General features: G+C 38.4%; 2 protein-coding genes across 9 annotated transcripts in view; both read left to right on the top strand.

The window, feature by feature from the left end:
- The first annotated feature begins 45 nt into the window (after positions 1-45).
- LOC144205404 (rho GTPase-activating protein 19-like) lies at positions 46-4,494 on the top strand. Of its 2 annotated transcripts, none has more exons than XM_077729762.1 (11): positions 46-178; positions 691-941; positions 1,056-1,136; positions 1,618-1,827; positions 1,918-2,144; positions 2,212-2,298; positions 2,671-2,736; positions 2,956-3,162; positions 3,222-3,317; positions 3,841-3,936; positions 4,288-4,494. In XM_077729762.1, the coding sequence occupies exons 1-11, from the start codon at positions 126-128 to the stop codon at positions 4,291-4,293; spliced, it is 1,380 nt and encodes a 459-aa protein (XP_077585888.1). In that variant the 5' UTR covers positions 46-125; the 3' UTR covers positions 4,294-4,494. The 2 variants fall into 2 exon arrangements, with proteins under 2 accessions (XP_077585888.1, XP_077585887.1); XM_077729761.1 differs by having other exon boundaries at positions 3,838-3,936.
- A 57-nt stretch (positions 4,495-4,551) lies between these two features.
- The window catches only part of slit1a (slit homolog 1a (Drosophila)), a 74,357-nt gene continuing 61,277 nt past the window's right edge, over positions 4,552-17,631 (top strand). For all 7 annotated transcript variants that reach the window (XM_077729594.1, XM_077729592.1, XM_077729589.1 and 4 more), the window contains exons 1-4: positions 4,552-6,054; positions 6,845-6,936; positions 8,028-8,537; positions 16,311-16,382. In XM_077729594.1, the coding sequence (XP_077585720.1) occupies positions 8,344-8,537; positions 16,311-16,382 (266 nt within the window). In that variant the 5' untranslated portion in view covers positions 4,552-6,054; positions 6,845-6,936; positions 8,028-8,343. The remainder of the gene's footprint in view (positions 6,055-6,844; positions 6,937-8,027; positions 8,538-16,310; positions 16,383-17,631) is intronic.

Here is a 17,631-nt window from a genome sequence, read left to right as displayed (position 1 = left end):
TCTGGTTGCATACTTATATAGTTTTACCTAACCAATCAGATGCTTTGTTTTGAAACGTGCAAGTATTGTGGCCAACCAATAAGAAAGCAGGAGGTGTGACTTGATTGAAACAGCGGAAGACTCGAATGAAGATGGCGGCAGAGGCGTTTTCTACAATTGAAAGCAAATCGGATGGAAGGTACCAAATAAACTGATACATGTTATTACCAAAGATGCATTCATGTTTTAGATTCGTTCACTATCCCCTTTGCGATCCAATGAGAATTATGTTTTATGTGATCGCGTATAACAGGGGTGGCCAAGTTCATTCCTCGCGAGCCTCGATCCAGCCTGTTTTCCATATCTGCCTCCTCTATCATACCTGAATCAAATGATCAACTCATCAGCAAACTGTCCAGAAGCCTCATAACAATCCCGGTGATTTGATTCGGGTGTGTTGGGCAGGGACACGTGGAAAACAGATTGGATGAGGCCTCTCGAGGACCGGACTTGCCCGATCTTGGTGTATATATTCTCTTTGTGGCGTAACAAGCTCACTGATGAGCGAACCTAGAATTGTTAGTATTGTTTCCCGCAATGAAGAGAAAATGAAAGATCTCTAATATGCCCTTTAACTTTTAAATTATCGTGAGAAATTAAGCATAGTGATGGATCTGGATGATTTCAGTTTTTTGTTTTGTTTCCATGCAGGGTGGCGAAATGCAGTGTTTTTAACTGTATGGAAACTAATACAAGCCCACCAGTCATCTTCAACCCGGATTTTTTTGTTGAGAGGCTGAAGCACGAACATCCACAGACCTTCACCGATCTGGTCCTGTCGCATGTCACCCGACTCATCGACCTCCCAGGCGATGAGTTTGCTCAGCTCACCGGGGACTGTGAACCCAGGGTTCCATCCTCCACTGGCTTTCTTCGCTCTCTCAACTTCCTCAAACGAAAAGGTCAGTAAGAATAGCAATAAAGCCTGATCAATATTTCTAGTCATATGAATAATAGAATGTTCACACTCATTGTGTTTATGGATTATATTTTATCACTGGAATGTTTTTCTCCAGAGAAAGGTGTAGTTTTTGGTGCACCTTTAACAGAAGAAGGGATAGCGCAGATCTATCAGCTGATTGAATTCCTGAGGAAAAGTGAGTGTTTGACTAACATCATATCATACAGTATGTATGTTTATATGCAGCCGTGTTCAAGATTTATGGCACATCGTGCTTGTTTATTAGTGGGCTTACATTGACCGTATGAGTACAGTTCGGTAGTGATAAAAAAGTCCCTGATGTCTTCATGTTTTTATTTTTAAATGTAAATATTTACAAAGTTCCATCAAACTTTCACCATCACATTGTCTATGTCCGTGTCTGTTGAATTTTGTAAGAATCCCCTTGAATTTATATTCATATGACGTCTTCCTGGTTTATTTCTGTAAAATTGATGACGTATTCAAGTGGGCACTGGGCCCAAAAAAAAAAAAAATTCAATAATTCATCTCAAAGCACTTTACATTTGCACATTTAGCTCTGTTCCTTTCCGTTTCATTCACTCCGCCTACCCACTGACATGGATTTTTCTCTTTCCCACCACCATGGTGTTTTCACTTTCTTGGGTTTACCCCAGACCTTCATATTGAGGGTCTGTTTCGTGTGCCGGGCCACAGCCTTAGACAAGCTGCGCTGAAGGAAATGCTGAATACGGGGGCAGAAATAGATCTCGAGAGGGGAGACTTTCACGCCAACGATGCCGCCTCCCTGCTCAAAGCCTACCTTGGAGAGTTACCCGAGCCCCTGCTTATGCACAGGCACTATCTTGCCCATCTTAAAATTGGAGGTGCTCATCCTATGTTTCAAAATCAAATATGAACAATTTTCTAACCTCTCAATTAGCCATGTCGTTCACCTCCATGTCTAATATCCACAGAGCTTACCCTGTTTGATGAGAAAGGTGATAAAACCAACACTCCAGACAAGGAGCGTCAGATTGAAGCCTTCCAGTTGCTTTTTATGCTGCTGCCACCGGCCAATCGCAGTCTTTTGAAGCTCTTGTTGGACTTGCTCTATCACACTGCTCGCAAGCAGCATGTCAACAAGATGTCGGCTATCAATTTGGCAACCATGTTTGCGCCACACATTATATGGCCCAAAAATGTAAGTCATTTACTTTCCTATATTTTAGCTGACTCATAAAATATTTCCCATCTTTTCTTTTTTGCAGGTGACGGCTAGCGATCTTCAGGGAAGCATTGAGAAATTAAACAATGGTGTAGCATTTCTCATTAGGCACTCTCAAAAACTGTTCAAGGTAAATTAGTCCAGAATATTTTTTTCTTTGTTTATATTTTGCATTTTAAGTGTTCCTCCGCTAACTTTATCATATTCTTCTTCATTGCACTTATTTTGGACACAAGCAGCAGATTTGAAAATTCAAAGTTTAATTTTCATTATATTCGTAAATTTAATACAATGAGAATTTATACATAGATTGCTGGATCATTTTTTTTCAAATGGAAATGCAAATAATATCGGCAAAAGAACTAGGGTATGGAAATTCATTGTCTGAATATTTAGACTTCTGTAATTTAAAAATAAAAGATCAGCGTCGTTTTGTCAATTTGATTACCAGATTTCTTTCCTCAAAGAGTCAAATAAAATATGTACTGAACTTTCATTTTAGGCTCCTGGATATGTCAAAGACTATGCACGTCAATACTTCACCAGATCGCGAACTCTCCGATCACAGGTATTTTTCTTCATCTTCTCACTACTGGTCCTTTTTAGTTATATCAAAATGCTTCATAATTTTGCAATCATCTTTTTATTCCACTATAGTTTTTGTTTTCAATCTAGTTTTGTGGTTGATATGTGTTAATTTATGTTTTAAATCTTGCTATGCTCAGTGAATTCATAATTGAGATGACTGAGATTGAAATCTTTAACAAAATGTACCTTACTATTTTAGGATGACCTGACACTCTGCTTAGGGACCAAAGAGCCCCCGGCTGGGTTCGAACCTACCTCCAGTTATTCTCCTTACACGAGAAAGATCAGTGGCAACAACTCCCCCAAGTCGTGTACTAAGACATGCACTGAATCAGCCCTCAGAGAACTTTATCAACAAGTCAACGATATGCCTCCCTCTGCCAAGAAAAAGAAACTCATCAAACAGGTTTGTGTGAAATAGCGGCGAGACAAATGTTGCAAATCAGCAGCTTTGTTTGTGCTTAGTTTCAGAAGCAGTCTTTGGTAACATCCTCAACCGACCCTCAATCACCATTCAGTAGAAAGCACTGGCGATCCCGTTCTTTGGGTGGAATTATTAAGGTTTGCCAACATTATTAGTACACATTGCCAACCCTGAAATTGATACCAATATAATTATTTGCAAATATGCTTACAGTATCTACAGTATATGTAGAGTATGTATACTATAACCCAACTAGATACTACCAGTATCTCTCTTATATTAGGTTTTTAGGTTACAACCTTTGGGTTGTTCAAAAAAAAAAACTGGTATTCAAAACAATTGTCAGTTTAACAATTCTTATTTAAATAATTAATGCACTTCGGCCATCTTGTGAAAGAGTAAAGCAATCCCTAAATTCTAGCCCTGTGTATCTTTATTGTTAAAAAACCGTGTCACCTTTCCTAAATAGACGTTGACAATGACTGAATGGCTTTTTAGTGGGTTTGATGCTGCTGACCTTTGTCATCAAAATCCATCTTTTTCAAATATACTTTTTAAGAGCAGTGGTAAAACGTCCACCTGCTCATTGAGAGATATTTTCAGTTTCTCAGGGTGATCAATGCCGAGGCTTTATTAGTCATGTTGTGTCTGTCAAAGCAGAGGAAAGTGTTGGGAAGCCAAATATTAACAGGGAAGGAAAATGGCAATGCACCGTGTCCAGAAGCAAACTGTTCAGGGGATGCCGGCAGTGGAGGGGTGAGTACCTTTCATTGATTCTTGTTTTTAACATCGGGTGACTGCTATCACATCCAATTTTCATTTAGTACCGCTAAGATGCCGCTAGATATTTTGCCTCTGCCCAAGATAATCATTTTACATTATTTTAGAGGGTTTAGACAAGTGCATAACCTCAGTCTTTGCATCAATTGTTTTTTTTTTATTTTAAATCTACACTCACACGTTTTACTACTTACTTAATATTAAATGTTTGATAATGTGTATCTATGTGTGAAGCCATTTTTTTTTTATTTTAAACGATTTAGACTTCAATATAAATAGGTTTGCGGTGACTGACATAATTGTCTTTCTATTTTGAACTTCCTTTAGGGTTAACACAACTGAGGATACCTGCCTTTTAAGTGTGTTTCAGTAGTGTGCTTTAATCCCATTTTAATTTGGAGATTTAAGATCACAACTTGAATTTAACACAAAAGGAGCTTTCCAGGTTTGTTTTCTTCCTGTGGATGTAGAGTTAAAAAAAAACAGCAGTGAGGTTGGTACATTTTATGTTTTTAGTTAAGCAACCATTTTCTGAAGCCCATTTTTTTATTTTTATTATTTTATTATTATTTTTTATTTTATTATTTTTTTGTGTTAAGCTGTGAATGTCAGACGCCTGTTATTGTTTTTTTTTCATTGACTGTGACCATTTCACAGACAAATACCAGAAATGTGCCTTAAAAATTATTATTATTTTTTATGTTTCTTGGTTTTACTATTTTTATTTAACAAGGAATATACCAGTTACTTTTTTGCTCCCAAATTTAAGAATATACTGTGATTTAATTGAAGTGGGGTTGTGCCTGAGCAATGCAATTTCGGATATATTTCCAAAGGTCAAGTTCAATTATACCTTCCTGTCTTTATTAGTAATATATTTTTCTGATGCATTTGTATGCTATTTTCTGTTAACTGCTGTCCTTTATTATAACTTTTTGCATTTCAGAGTACCTTTTTATTTTTTTTTTTAACACCAAGTCAATTGTGCTTTCTCTGCAGCTTGATTTGTATTTAAATTCAAGCGATAAAAACTATACTAGATTTAATCTAGGATACTTCTTATCCTCTAATCTAGTAGACTATGTTAAATTGGTACGTTTATAGGGGGTTTGAGCCGCTGTTACTTTCCTAAAGTTGTAATGTCAGTTGTGGTTTCTTCCAGTTTCATGACCACTTTGCTAAGATATCACAATACAAACACTATGTGGCAAAGTCACTAAGTGTACAGTGTTGACTCGTATCAATAATGCAACTGTGAAATTCCACAACGTATATTATATAAAACAAACTTAAAATCAATTGCTTTTGAGTTGGTGTTTTACATGCAAGCAAACCCTCGCAATTCTTCCTTTGGACACTAGGTAGAGGTGTTTAATTGAACATGGTAAGCCTGCAGTCAATTGAAGTGCGGCACTACTCATGACAAAACCCATAACCTGAATGCCTTTATTTAGATTCATTTCCAGCATAATAAACATTGGCCCTTATCATATTTAGATTTTGAAAGATAAAGCATAGTAATGTCCTCTTATTATAATAAAACATGTCTTTGCAGGAGCTTTAGGTTATAAGTAGCCATTCTTTCTACAGAAATACACAGAATATTGACATTGACAGTATATAAGTATGACTGATGATGAGATGGTGATGACTTAATACAGGCTTTGCAATGACAAATAAAATAAAAAAATTAAATAAATCCTAACCTCAGCTATGAGAAACAAATTGAAATAATGACAAGGATGCAAAAAAGTGACCTATAACTTCCAAAATCTTTGCAGTAAATTATTTGAAGGTGTGGGTGGACGAAGTAGGAATGCTTCAATGTGTTATTTTGGCTGCTATGCCAATGAGTGCTTTGTATTGAACATATATATGTTGTATAAACACAAGGACATGTTTCTGATAGTAACATTCATTTTTTGCATTGCATTTTTGTTTTATTATTATTATTTTTAGACCTCTCAGAATCAGTGTGATGACAACTTTTGTCTGACACACTGATATCAATGGGACAATGTCTGTAGGTGCAAGTGTGGTCGAAAATTCAACTTTGGGCCAAAGCATCTTTTGAAGACATCCAGCATATAAATGGTGAGTTGTTATTGCATTATTACTGGGTTTTTTTTGAAACACCGTGCTTTCATTGTTAACTTAATCCACAGCAAATAACCACAATAACTTTCAACTATAGTGCAATGGTTCTTTTGCCTTTCTTGAGTGCAGACAGTATTGGATTGGTTCCCAATTGTTGGGGGTGTGATTGTGAGTGCAAATGGTTGTCTGGCTCTTTGTGCCCTACGGCTGACTGACAACCAGTCTAGGGTGTAGTTAAGTCAGCTTGGATAGACTCCAGCACCCCGTGGCACTGACAAAGATGAATTGTGCTAAAAATTAATGAATGATTTAACTTTCAGCTGATATGTTTTATCTTGAAAATAACATTTTGAAAGTCTCAGGGGTAAAAAAAATACTTGGATGACCTTTTATGTTTGCTACAAAAGTAATATTCTGATTTATTATAGTGTATGATGGGAAAATGATATGATTGTTAGAGAAGGAATCCTCTACTCACATATTAGTTGAATAAAATACTCATAATCCTTAATATATTTTGCTACTTAGAGACAGGATTCCTTTTTTTTTGTATATTCTAAGGTTGAGGGAGTGAATGGTTGATGTATATATTTTTTTTTTACTAACAATCCTTATTTTTTTTGCTACTTAGAGACAGGATTCCTTTTTTGTATATTCTAATAATTATAAATTATTGTCATGTCCTCCCACAATTCTTGTGTGTTGTGTGCATTCCTGAAGTGTAACGACATTTTCCCCGCACCTCCTTTTAGTTATAACTAAACACCACTTTCTCATCTTTGATTAGGGAAGAGCTACACTGCGCTGACACATTTACTGAGACAGATGGATCCACGCCTTCTTACAAAACTATCCACAAGTACACCTGCAAGTGCACATGTGCATATTTTTTTTCTTTTTATCCCTGCATCTGTCAATGAATGAAATTCTTCAGACCATGTTTATGCTGGGAGGGAGGGATACACCCTGCTGCAAAATCCCTCTGTGGATTCATAGTGTCCCGGGGTGAACTATAGGCAGAACACTCACTAAAGACAGTTCTTTTATTTATTGACATTTTACTATAGGTTCATATGAAATAAGAGTATGAATTCATTGTTTTCAAGACTCAGATCAGGTCAAGAGATTATCAATGTGAATACTATACGATATTTGTCTATATTTTAGTCAATGCTACAATAGATGTCAGTGTGTTGAGTCTACGACACAAGCCTTAAGCACAGTTATTCTGGAATCGTTTGCTCTTGTTTTCCTCACAAATCTGCTTTTGTTGTCTTTTGCACGCCTGGTGATACTTTGACATTACTTTGAAGGACTATTATTATTCAGTGAGCGCTTGATATCTCCCAGTAATGAGATCTTCCGAGATCAAATCCGGATGTATCCTTTCTCAAAATACAAATCACTATAAAAATTGGAATGCTAGACAGTAAAGTATGAAGTGATCTGGGTATACTACTTATCTTAATCTTCTGATCCACCAAAGGAACAGTTCTTAGTCTCAGTTATATCTGTATACAATTACACATTTTCAGCCACATATACAAAAAGTCCACACTACCCAGCATAGTCCTTCAGGCAGGGGTTATGCAGTATCATGCAGGTTAGGTGCCTCTCTCTGGGGGTTCGCCTGGAGGCAACCTTAGAGAACAGAAGGAATTGAAGTGGGTGGGAATAAAAAGATAAAGATGTGTGGAGTAGATGTGGATTGAGAATAGAATCCAGGGAATGAAAGAAGGATCTTGAGAATGAGAGGGAGTTCAGGCAGGGTTCTGATTGGGGGGGTGTATAATGTGTTGGGAGGGGTAGGGGTGGAGTCAGAAGGGGGGGTCTGCTATTTGTAGATCCTTGTGATGGATGACTGGTGTGTGTGTGTGTGTTTCAGAGAGAGAGAGAGAGAGAGAGAGAGAAAGAGAGAGAGGCTGTTTTTTTTTAATTCTGATCTTTCCTCCTGTTCCCTCTCTCTTTAGGAAAGCAGAGAAGAGTAGGACTGAGTGAGGAGGAGACGTGTGCAGACCACAGCCACTCCACACAGCCAAGGCAGGATAAGAGTTTACAAGGAGACAATAAGAACAAGAAAACTGTTTTCCTTATTTTTTGGGGGGGTTGTAGTAAACAAAAACAAAAACTACAAGATAAATCCAGGATTTGCTTTTTTTTTTTTTAACTCCAAAGAGGAAATTAGTTTAGTTTTCTGTATAATCACATAAAAAATACTGTTTTAATTGTAGGACTTTTTCGGAAGTGGACAGGAAGAAATAAGTTCAGGCTGGGATTGTTGGGACTATGCCAAACAGAAGGATGCTTTTTGGCATGAACAAACTGGACCTGTGCATGTGGTGCATGATGCTGTGTGTCCAGCTGATGGGCAGCGCTGGTTCCTGCCCTGCACTGTGTACCTGCAGCGGTACCACAGTCGACTGCCATGGACTGGGTCTCAGGACCATGCCGAGGAATATCCCACGCAACACTGAGAGGCTGTGAGTACCCCCTCCTTACTTTTCTATTACTCTGCTGTATTATCATGCTTGTCGTCACACCAAAAATTGAGAACAATAGCTATGCTTATCAAGCTGTGTGGCACTGCTGGCATTCCACTCAGGTGTAAACAGGCATGAAGCACTTCAGTCTACAGTTGACATATCACATATTTTACTTACAGAAATATATCTTTCTAGTTAAAGAAATATGAATTCATGAACTCTGGAGTTTCTATTTTAATTCCACACTTGGATCCTTTTCAACTTCTCACCCATTCTGGGTCTCCCCTCCACCCCATCCTCTTTTCTCACAGTCACGGCTCTGAACACTCACTGCACAAATTGTTAAATCGTGCAGAAAATTAAGCAAATCTACTCCTTAAGTGAGTCTTCCACCCAGATCTTGTAGCTGTCTTGTAAAACTGATGGAAGGAGAGGGGAGGCGTGCACACGCCGGCTGCCGGAGTGGAGTTCTGTCGTCTTTTTCCTGACATTCTCTGCTAAAATATTCATTAGTAAATCAAAAGTGAAGAGTGCGAGGGGAAATAGATTGTTCTAGTTCAGCTTTTAGAATATCAGTGCTGAATAAAAGATGCTGTGGGAACAGCGGAGAGGCGACCCAGTGTCAAAGGCAGGCAGCACTGACACACTGGGAAATAGCTGCATATTTTATGCTTTTCATATTTAATTTCTAAGAACACCCTTTTTAAAATTCTGTTTTGTTGTTGCATGTCATTCTGTAGGTGTTCAGACTGCAATGAAGCGAGTTGAAGCAGAGAGGGAAAAAATCATTTTGTTGGCTATGCCTTTACATAAATGACTTAATATTCACTGCCCAAATTAGTCAAGATATTTTGAGGGGAGTGGGGAATGTAAAAGTTGACTATTCATTAATTCACATCTCCTAATCTCTTTTCAATTTAATCTCATCTTGAATTTATTTCTGCAGCTACATCTCGGTTAAGTTTACATAAAAAAAATTGGCTTTTCCATGGTGGTTTCTTTTTACCAATTAGGGACCATCTTCCCCCGCGAGCTGTTATGAGGTAATAAATTAGGTTGAATGCATGTGCAAGTCTACACAGCACACCTTAAACCACATAATTGTCCTGTTTGCTTCCATATACAACCATAAGGTCATGTGTGGACTCTTTGTTTTGAAATTCTGAATCAAGATTTTACAAGTTAAACAAAATGTCAGCCACAACATGTTTAAATTTATTTGATATGTAAAAAGAAAAACAAACAACTTGACTCACTATAATGCCCAATTGAATTAGTCTTACAAAGTAGAGCAGAAATGACTAAAAAGCTTTGTGGATTGTGTTAGCACTCGTGTATACAGACTGATGCGTTTGGGAAATGGTGTGTGTGTGTTAAAGAGGGGGAGGGTTATAGGGAAAAGTGTGCGTGTGTTTAGGTGGAGGGATGTGTGCGCAGAGGGTGTCGCCACAGACAGCAGAATCCCATTTGCACTTGTCAGTGTGGGTTTGGCTCAGTTCTGACCCCTGCTCTGCTCAAACCAGAGACACTGTAATGACATTGTGAGACTCCCCATGGTAAAACCACACTAGGAATTCTCCCCCCTTAATCCTTCTCATCATCTTTTTCATCCAGCATCTTCTTTTCTTTGCCTTTGTTGTTTCATCTTTCACTTTCTAGGCACATAACTCTTGGAAATATTTAAAAAAATAACACTGTCATTTCTCATCTGCTATTCTTAACACTTGATTTTTTAAGTGCATATTGATCCAAACACTGCACCTGTGTTTTGCAGCCTTATCTGGCTTCCATCCCCGATGGCAAGCAAGTGTGCCTCATCTGTGTGAATGAGTTAATTTGCAGAGGGGGAGGATTCGTGGGTGTTAACATGGGTGTGTCCTTTTAATCGCATAAAAGCAGTGTATTGATGTGGTCTGTTTTGACTGCTTCTCTGTTAAATGTGTTACATTTGGGCATGGGTTTAATAAGCAATCTACAAAGTAAAATAAGAAGAACCAGCCGTATACTTCAGTACCTTTTTATTTTTTTATTTTTCTAAATATGGTGAGGTGGGGGATAGGGGGGTCTAGGTAGGTAGATGGAAACTATGTCTGCATGTGTCAGGGAATGCCTGCAGTGCTTTTGGCATCACTTCTTCAACCGCCAGCTCGCCAGCCACCTGATCCATAATTTACCCCAACAAGCCTGAAAACAACCGGTCTGCTACCTGGCAACAGGGAAAGTTAATGAAAAGACAAAAAGGAAGCACCTGATGAGAGAATTCTTGAGAGACGGATTGGCGCATTCACAGAAATTGGTAATCATTGATGAGTTGGCGGACTCATGCGAAAAATAGTGTTTCGCGTTGTTTAACAGATACAATCACAGGTCTTGATGGGGACTTTAGTGTATTCGCTTTCTGTCAGCAGGGTAGAGGTAATCACTTGGCTGGCGCTAATATAAAATCTTCATTCATTTGTTGATGCTTTGTTCCTTTGTAAAATAACTGTTTAATAAGAATGTTACATTAAAGTCTGCCCATGCCTTTTTAAACCCACCCTCAAGTGGTTTGCTCTCCCGACACAACTATGCTATATTTCTGAATGCACTCTGGAGAGGAATTATCCCGTCAAAGGCATTTGTGTGTGTCAAAGCCATAAATCAGTTTTAAGAGTTTTTGTGTGGAGAAAAAGTTAGGCCCTACAAAGGGAATATAACTCATAGATGGGGATAATTGGGGAGTATTTGTCTCCTGAAATGTACAGGCATTTGACCATGTAATTCTATTTCAAGATGTGTGCATATGTGCACAATCAGTCTACTTGCAAATCCAATATTGGTTTAAATCTTAGCAGACCATGAAAGCTGATTTGGTGCATCAACTCAGATCATCTTTCTTCTCTGTGAGAGTCCATCTTTCTTGTTAACCTTTCTGGCTGAGCGGGATCATTTTGCCAGCAATGGTTGAGGCGTGTTTTCAATGCACTTCAATGGACTTTGCCCTGACATCATAGATTCACCTGTATAATGCACATTTCACGCTTGTCAAGAAGCTTTTTGATGAGATTGAATTCTAGAGAGGCAATTGCAGCACTCCAGATGCAAAGAAAGATATGCGCTTGCTTACATGAAGAAATAAGGAAGCTATATACGAGGGCTTTTGTGTTTTTTGAAGATGGTTTTTGATACCCAAGCACCTTTGTGTTTGGCAACCAGTTTGGGTAAACACTATCAATCATTTTTGTAAGACTGTCAATATTGAGGCAAAATGGCCAAGAAAGAACCAATCTTTATCTGGGTACATTCATAAACATATTCTTACATTTTAACACGTTTCAAAGAGGCTAGTTTGTTTTACTGAAATTATTATCCTTGTTCTGGTTGTGAGTTCATAGCACAGTTATACTACAAAACCTGATTTTCATATATGTAGCTTTTCTGATGACTTGCATGTGGTTGAACCCATTTCTAGTGAATGTCAATGTTTTCCTTCTTTAATGAGAACTTTTCAGTGAAGGCATTTACTTACTATACATTCAGGCTTTGAGTATCCCATGAAAGGAGTGCATTTTGGCACTGATCCAACTTCAGATTTTTTTTCTGACTCGGTGGCGGTCTGTATACCGCTTAGTGCCATTTAGTTAGATTCATGTTTCAAACTCATTAGTGAGTGCTGGGAACATAATGTGACAGAACAGATGTTTTCACCACACTTTCACACACACAAATTTTCAGTCCACATATTAATACGTCATCAGAGGACAATAGCAACAGATACAGCATAAACCGTGAAAGACTGTTTAGTCCAGGCTCCGACTGCAGCCTTCTGTATTCCTGTTCCAGTCTGTTGTATAGAGGCAACGTGCGCTAGAACAGATATTTAATTGATTAGCTTCGGCCTGACAGTGTGATAACTTATCTTCGTTCTTCGCAGTGTTTGTGTGCTACTTTTCTGACCTCTATCGCCCTGTAGTTGAAATTAAAAAAAAGATACAAATCTGGGAGTAGCATCTTGTCTCAAGATTTTTGCTCTGTAATTTAGTTGGATTGTTGAAGGCCAGGTAAAATGAATATCTGACTTTTCAAATGTGTGTGAATTTGATATGCTTGGTACTATTTACCTGTCAAGGATCACTCACTGTCTCTCTCGCTCTCTCACTCTCTTTTTTGGCCATGCTATGAAGCACAACACTGTAAATAGCCTAGGAAGCGGGAAACACATGCTCAGACATAGTCTTCAGCCACTCCACACAAACTCATTGACGCAGACACTAAAAATGTACAATTGAGGGCTTGGATGTCTGAAAGCCACATTTCAATTCAAGGGAGAAATATAACCTCTTAGTGTGGACAGAAGTGTTCCAGTTTACTTTGAGTGTGTTATTTTGGCCACGCTGGTCTGCTTTCTTTCACTTCTTCTTAAACTTTAACCCATTGAAGTTATTGTGAGCTGCCCTGTTAAACTAGTATGTGGGTCGCCTACTTCCAGACAGCAACACTGCTCCAACTAGTCTCTTTCAAGCTGCTAGTGACAACTCCTATGTGGCTCATCTCATCTTCTCTCCTGCGCGTTTCACTGCTGTCACTTCCATATGCTCCAGAGTCTGCTCACAGCTTCTCACTCTCTATCGTTCATTCAAAAACTGTTGGCTTATTTGGTTGACTGGTATTTTCGGCATACAATTGTAGGTACAATGATCCACAAGACTTTGGCCACAACATTTTGGAGCTTATTTGCCTAGTTGTAGTCACAGTGTGGCATTTGGTAAACAACTGAGCTTTAATCCACTGGCTTCTGGCTTCTCTGTCAGACCAAACCTCTCTCCTGTGGCATAGCAGCATTTATATAGACAGGCACCACAGCAAAATATGCAAACAGTCCCTTCAGTTGAATCCAGTCTTGATGGGCAGCATGTTCAACTTGTGATATGTGTTGTATCTGTTTGAGGTTGTTATACGGCAATACATCAATCTTCATTGCATTCCATGGTTAAATAAATCCACACGTCTATGTTTTATGCTGCTTGTCATCACTACGTTAACAATGATGTGGAATTTAAAAAAATACATGCTTCAAATAGACCAAAATGAATGCATGAACTGGAGGAAGTAAGTAATAAGAGACATCAGTCAATAAACCGCCATGGTATAAAGAACCTGCCCAGATTACACAAGTAATTGCCACAAATTCAAACCATAAAGGAAAATGGACTGAAACATGAGGACTTCAGAGCTTTTTGGCAAATCTATTTACATGTTGCAGAATGATAGCAAATCATTATTCAACCCTTTCTCATTTACATGCATGCATTTCATAACCATTCAATTCATTCTACACACAACTTTTTCAGACAGTATATTGGTATTTAGTGTTTGCAGTTTTTATTACTCTGCACACTTCAAGAAGCAGCACCAGTTGGAATGTTACAAATCCACTGTCTGTCCAGGAACCGTATCAGTGCTGGGAATCCTTACACTAAGTGGGTAGAGGTGGGAATCCTTCATGGCATGAACAGGGAATCATCATTTATAATTTTTAGCCACAAGAGTAATATTGCATATTGGAGTACTGTAATGCAAAAACCGGCACCACGAGTCCAAACCACAAAGCATCTGTCTGCGAAACAAGAGAAGGCACGCTTGCTCTAGTGCCAACAGCTATTGCTTAGATTCCTTTTACTGTTGTACTGAGGACTAATTTTTCGTGGTTTTTTTTTGGTTTACACAAGTAAAACAATAGCTGTGTAAGAGTCCATTTTTTTTAACTCGTTTGTCGTTAACGGGTTCAGTTTAGTCTTGGGCCCACCGTAACTTTCGCTCGCTCTGCTTTTACAATCTTTTGGGAATAACAGAAAAGTATTAGTTTCGATAGTGTTTTCATGCGTGCTGATCACATTATAAATCAACACAAACAACCTCTCCCATTTGGTATAAAATTTTAATCGGAATGGGCTTCCTTGAATCAGAATATAGCCAAAGGGATTTATTCTGATCATGCTTTTAATTTGAATAAATGTTTCCATATAAGTGTAGCTACTGAAAACCAGCCCCACTCTATGTAAAACAAGGTCAGCTTTATTCATGCTACTTTGCTGAAATGGCTCAAATGATTGCATTCGTAGGTTGCACCAGTGAGGGGAGTGGAAACAAGCAACAACACAACAACTTGTGAGAGTGTTATGCAAAAAATCGGATCCGTTTTTTTACAAAAACCTCCTACTTCTCAATGTCTCTCTTATGGCATCTCATCACGTTCCTCCCCTCTTAGATCCGTTTTGTTGTCCTTTGGGAGTCATCTGGATTGACCACCCAGGAAATGAGACATTTAACGTTATGTTTTGTATCCAGGTTGACATGTGTGAAAGCACCTATCTACGCAAGCACCTGTAATGAACACCACATGTGCTCAAATCACAATGGAGGCTAATGAAGGTTCATCTATTATTTACTTCCCGCAGTCCTGTCGCTTGGCCTGTCAAAGCACCTGTGTACACACGCACACACACCATCTGTCTATAATGACCATTCCTTTTAGTATTGCATAGTGCTACAGTCCCTTGTGTGGTCATTAGACGAGTGCAGGAAAGAAACGCTTGCTTTTGCCGTAGATTTGGAACACGTTTTTGGGACGTGCTCAGGGATGAGGGGTTGGGTTGGTGGGTCAAGGCTGTGTGGACCAATGATGCTTAGCGATTGCAGTAGCACACAAACAATCTGAATATTTACTTCCACGTGCTGCCATCTGAATATTAAGGTTAAACAGTTTTTTTCTTGGTTCTACAACGCAACTGCGTGTTATTGTCGGCAAATAATGGCGACTAACCCCAAATCTTCTTTAAACTGAAGTACCTCGTAACACTTTTTGTGATGGTCAATGCTCGACTGGGCATATGCTCTCATTTCTTCCACAACACTCAGCTTTTTGGCCTTGTGGCCTTTCTTAAATACTCCCCGTTGGCTTCCACTAATTCCTAACAATAGTGGTAATACATAGCCATGAAGGGGTGTGGTTGCGGGTGTAAATTGGCAGGTCCGAGAAGCGAAAGACATCTTAAATGTCTTACCCTCGTTGCACTTCTAGAATAGACCAAGGAGGAGAAGTGCCAACTTCCTCAAAAAGCCTGCATTTACCAGAATTTTGAAGTATTATGTGCCGCACAGTACGTTTCAATGTTATCAAAACAAACTCTTCCCCAATGCATTCGAAGCTGCAAGGTCAAACACAAGGGGTTACTAATTTTCCTTCAGTTTGTTAAGATTTGGAATAACTAAAACAAAATGCAAAGTAGGATTTTCTGTGACAATTTAACTGCATCCAAAACCTCTAAACAGTCTTGACTTTAGGAAACTTTTTTAGTTGTCTTATGGTGTATTATTAAACTAGCAAACCCAAAAATCAGAACATCTTTTAAAAACAAAAATTGAGTGATTGCTGGTATGGTGTGTTGTGATGTTTTTAATATGAATCCTTTGTCTGCTAAATTTTGTCATGCACAATCAAAAATAGTGTATTATTGTTCAAAAATCGTGGCAATTTTGCTGCAGAAATAATACATTGACAATAGTAATTTCCTTTTTTCTTTTTGTTATAATGTTGCTGAAATGCATTACTTTTTTCACGCTGCCTTTTCCATACGATAGACTTTTTTCAATATTGTCCTTGCAAAGTTTTTTCTTTTCTTGTTTATTTTTTTGTGGTTGTGTTTGCAAAACTCAAAATATAAAAGCTAGTGCAGGTAGAAAATAAAAATAAAATATTAATGCTTATTTCTGTATTTTCTTTCCTTGCAGGGAGCTGAATGGTAACAATCTCACACGCATCACCAAGAGTGACTTCGCTGGTCTCAAATACATCCGAGTTCTGTGAGTTTTATTTACAGGCTTTACACATAACTACACATACAAACACGCCTATACACTCACAAAGGGGGCGGGGTTGTACAGTGGCATATGTGTCAGTCTAAATGTAACTACTATTGTTTGCAGACAGACAATCGTACAGCCTCGCATCAGTCCACTGAAGTGGATTTATGGAGATCTACTCCACAGTACATTAAGCAACCAAGTGACTCTAGCAAGTGATGAACTGGCATTCACTCTCATTGGGCACTGTCTATTTCAGCATCACGTTTAGTGCTACATTTATTTGCACATTTTCCTGTTTCTAAGACATTTAGACATAATGTATACATTCGTACCATCCTAAATGAGCGCAATTAACACGCTTGATTTACGACACATAACTTAATGTGTATTGAAACTAACCAGCACTTGTAATGTTGAGAGTTGAATTTGGTTTAGAAACCAAATTTATACACACCATGGAAGGGAAAGTTGTGTGGAAGTTTATCATGTTTTGAGTGTAAATCTGGCTGCACACAATACATTTTTTCACACTGCATTATTAGGCCCCAGCTACACCACATACCTACCTCCTGCCTTGTTCCATTTCACTTTTCTAAGCCATATTCACACTGTTATTTGCTCCCTGATCTGCCCTCACATACTGTGTGCATAATCACCTACCGCTTCACATTGGGTTTAAATGCAGACAAAAGAATGACACACACAGACACATAGACACACACACACAGACACACACATACATCATCCTGTACTATAACTTGATTTTAACCAGCAGACTTCAAAGTAGGGAATACAAGTCAGGGTATACAATCCGGAAATTATTGTATAGATTCACACACTCGTACATTTTATTCAAAATATAACTTAAGGCCATCACCATGTCAAGTTTCAAGCCTGAAGTACACATTTCTTCCCATCTAAATTCATGAGAAAGAGACCAGGAGTGAATTGCACTTTTCTCTCAATGTTTATGTAGTGCAAACAGTGATTAGCATTTATATTTGATGGCGAGGAACTACAGACTACTGAGTTTTCAGAGACGGCAGAGGTAGCCTTCAACACGGAACAGTTGTATACGTAATGAAGGACCACTCTTGTTTCTCCTGTAAAGTCTCTTTCTTGACTTTGTGTTATTGTAACACTTCCATAATCGCCCAAGACCCGATTTTGGAGAAATACATTTTGGGAGGGTGAGTGAAAAAATGTGCTTTAATCTTTTTGAATATATATTTTTCCCCAGTCCTAG

Source organism: Stigmatopora nigra, chromosome 12 (genome assembly GCF_051989575.1).
Source record: "Stigmatopora nigra isolate UIUO_SnigA chromosome 12, RoL_Snig_1.1, whole genome shotgun sequence".
NCBI lineage: Eukaryota > Metazoa > Chordata > Actinopteri > Syngnathiformes > Syngnathidae > Stigmatopora > Stigmatopora nigra.
The sequence above is the reverse complement of the archived record's forward strand: the minus strand, read 5'-3'. Positions and strand labels throughout refer to the sequence as shown.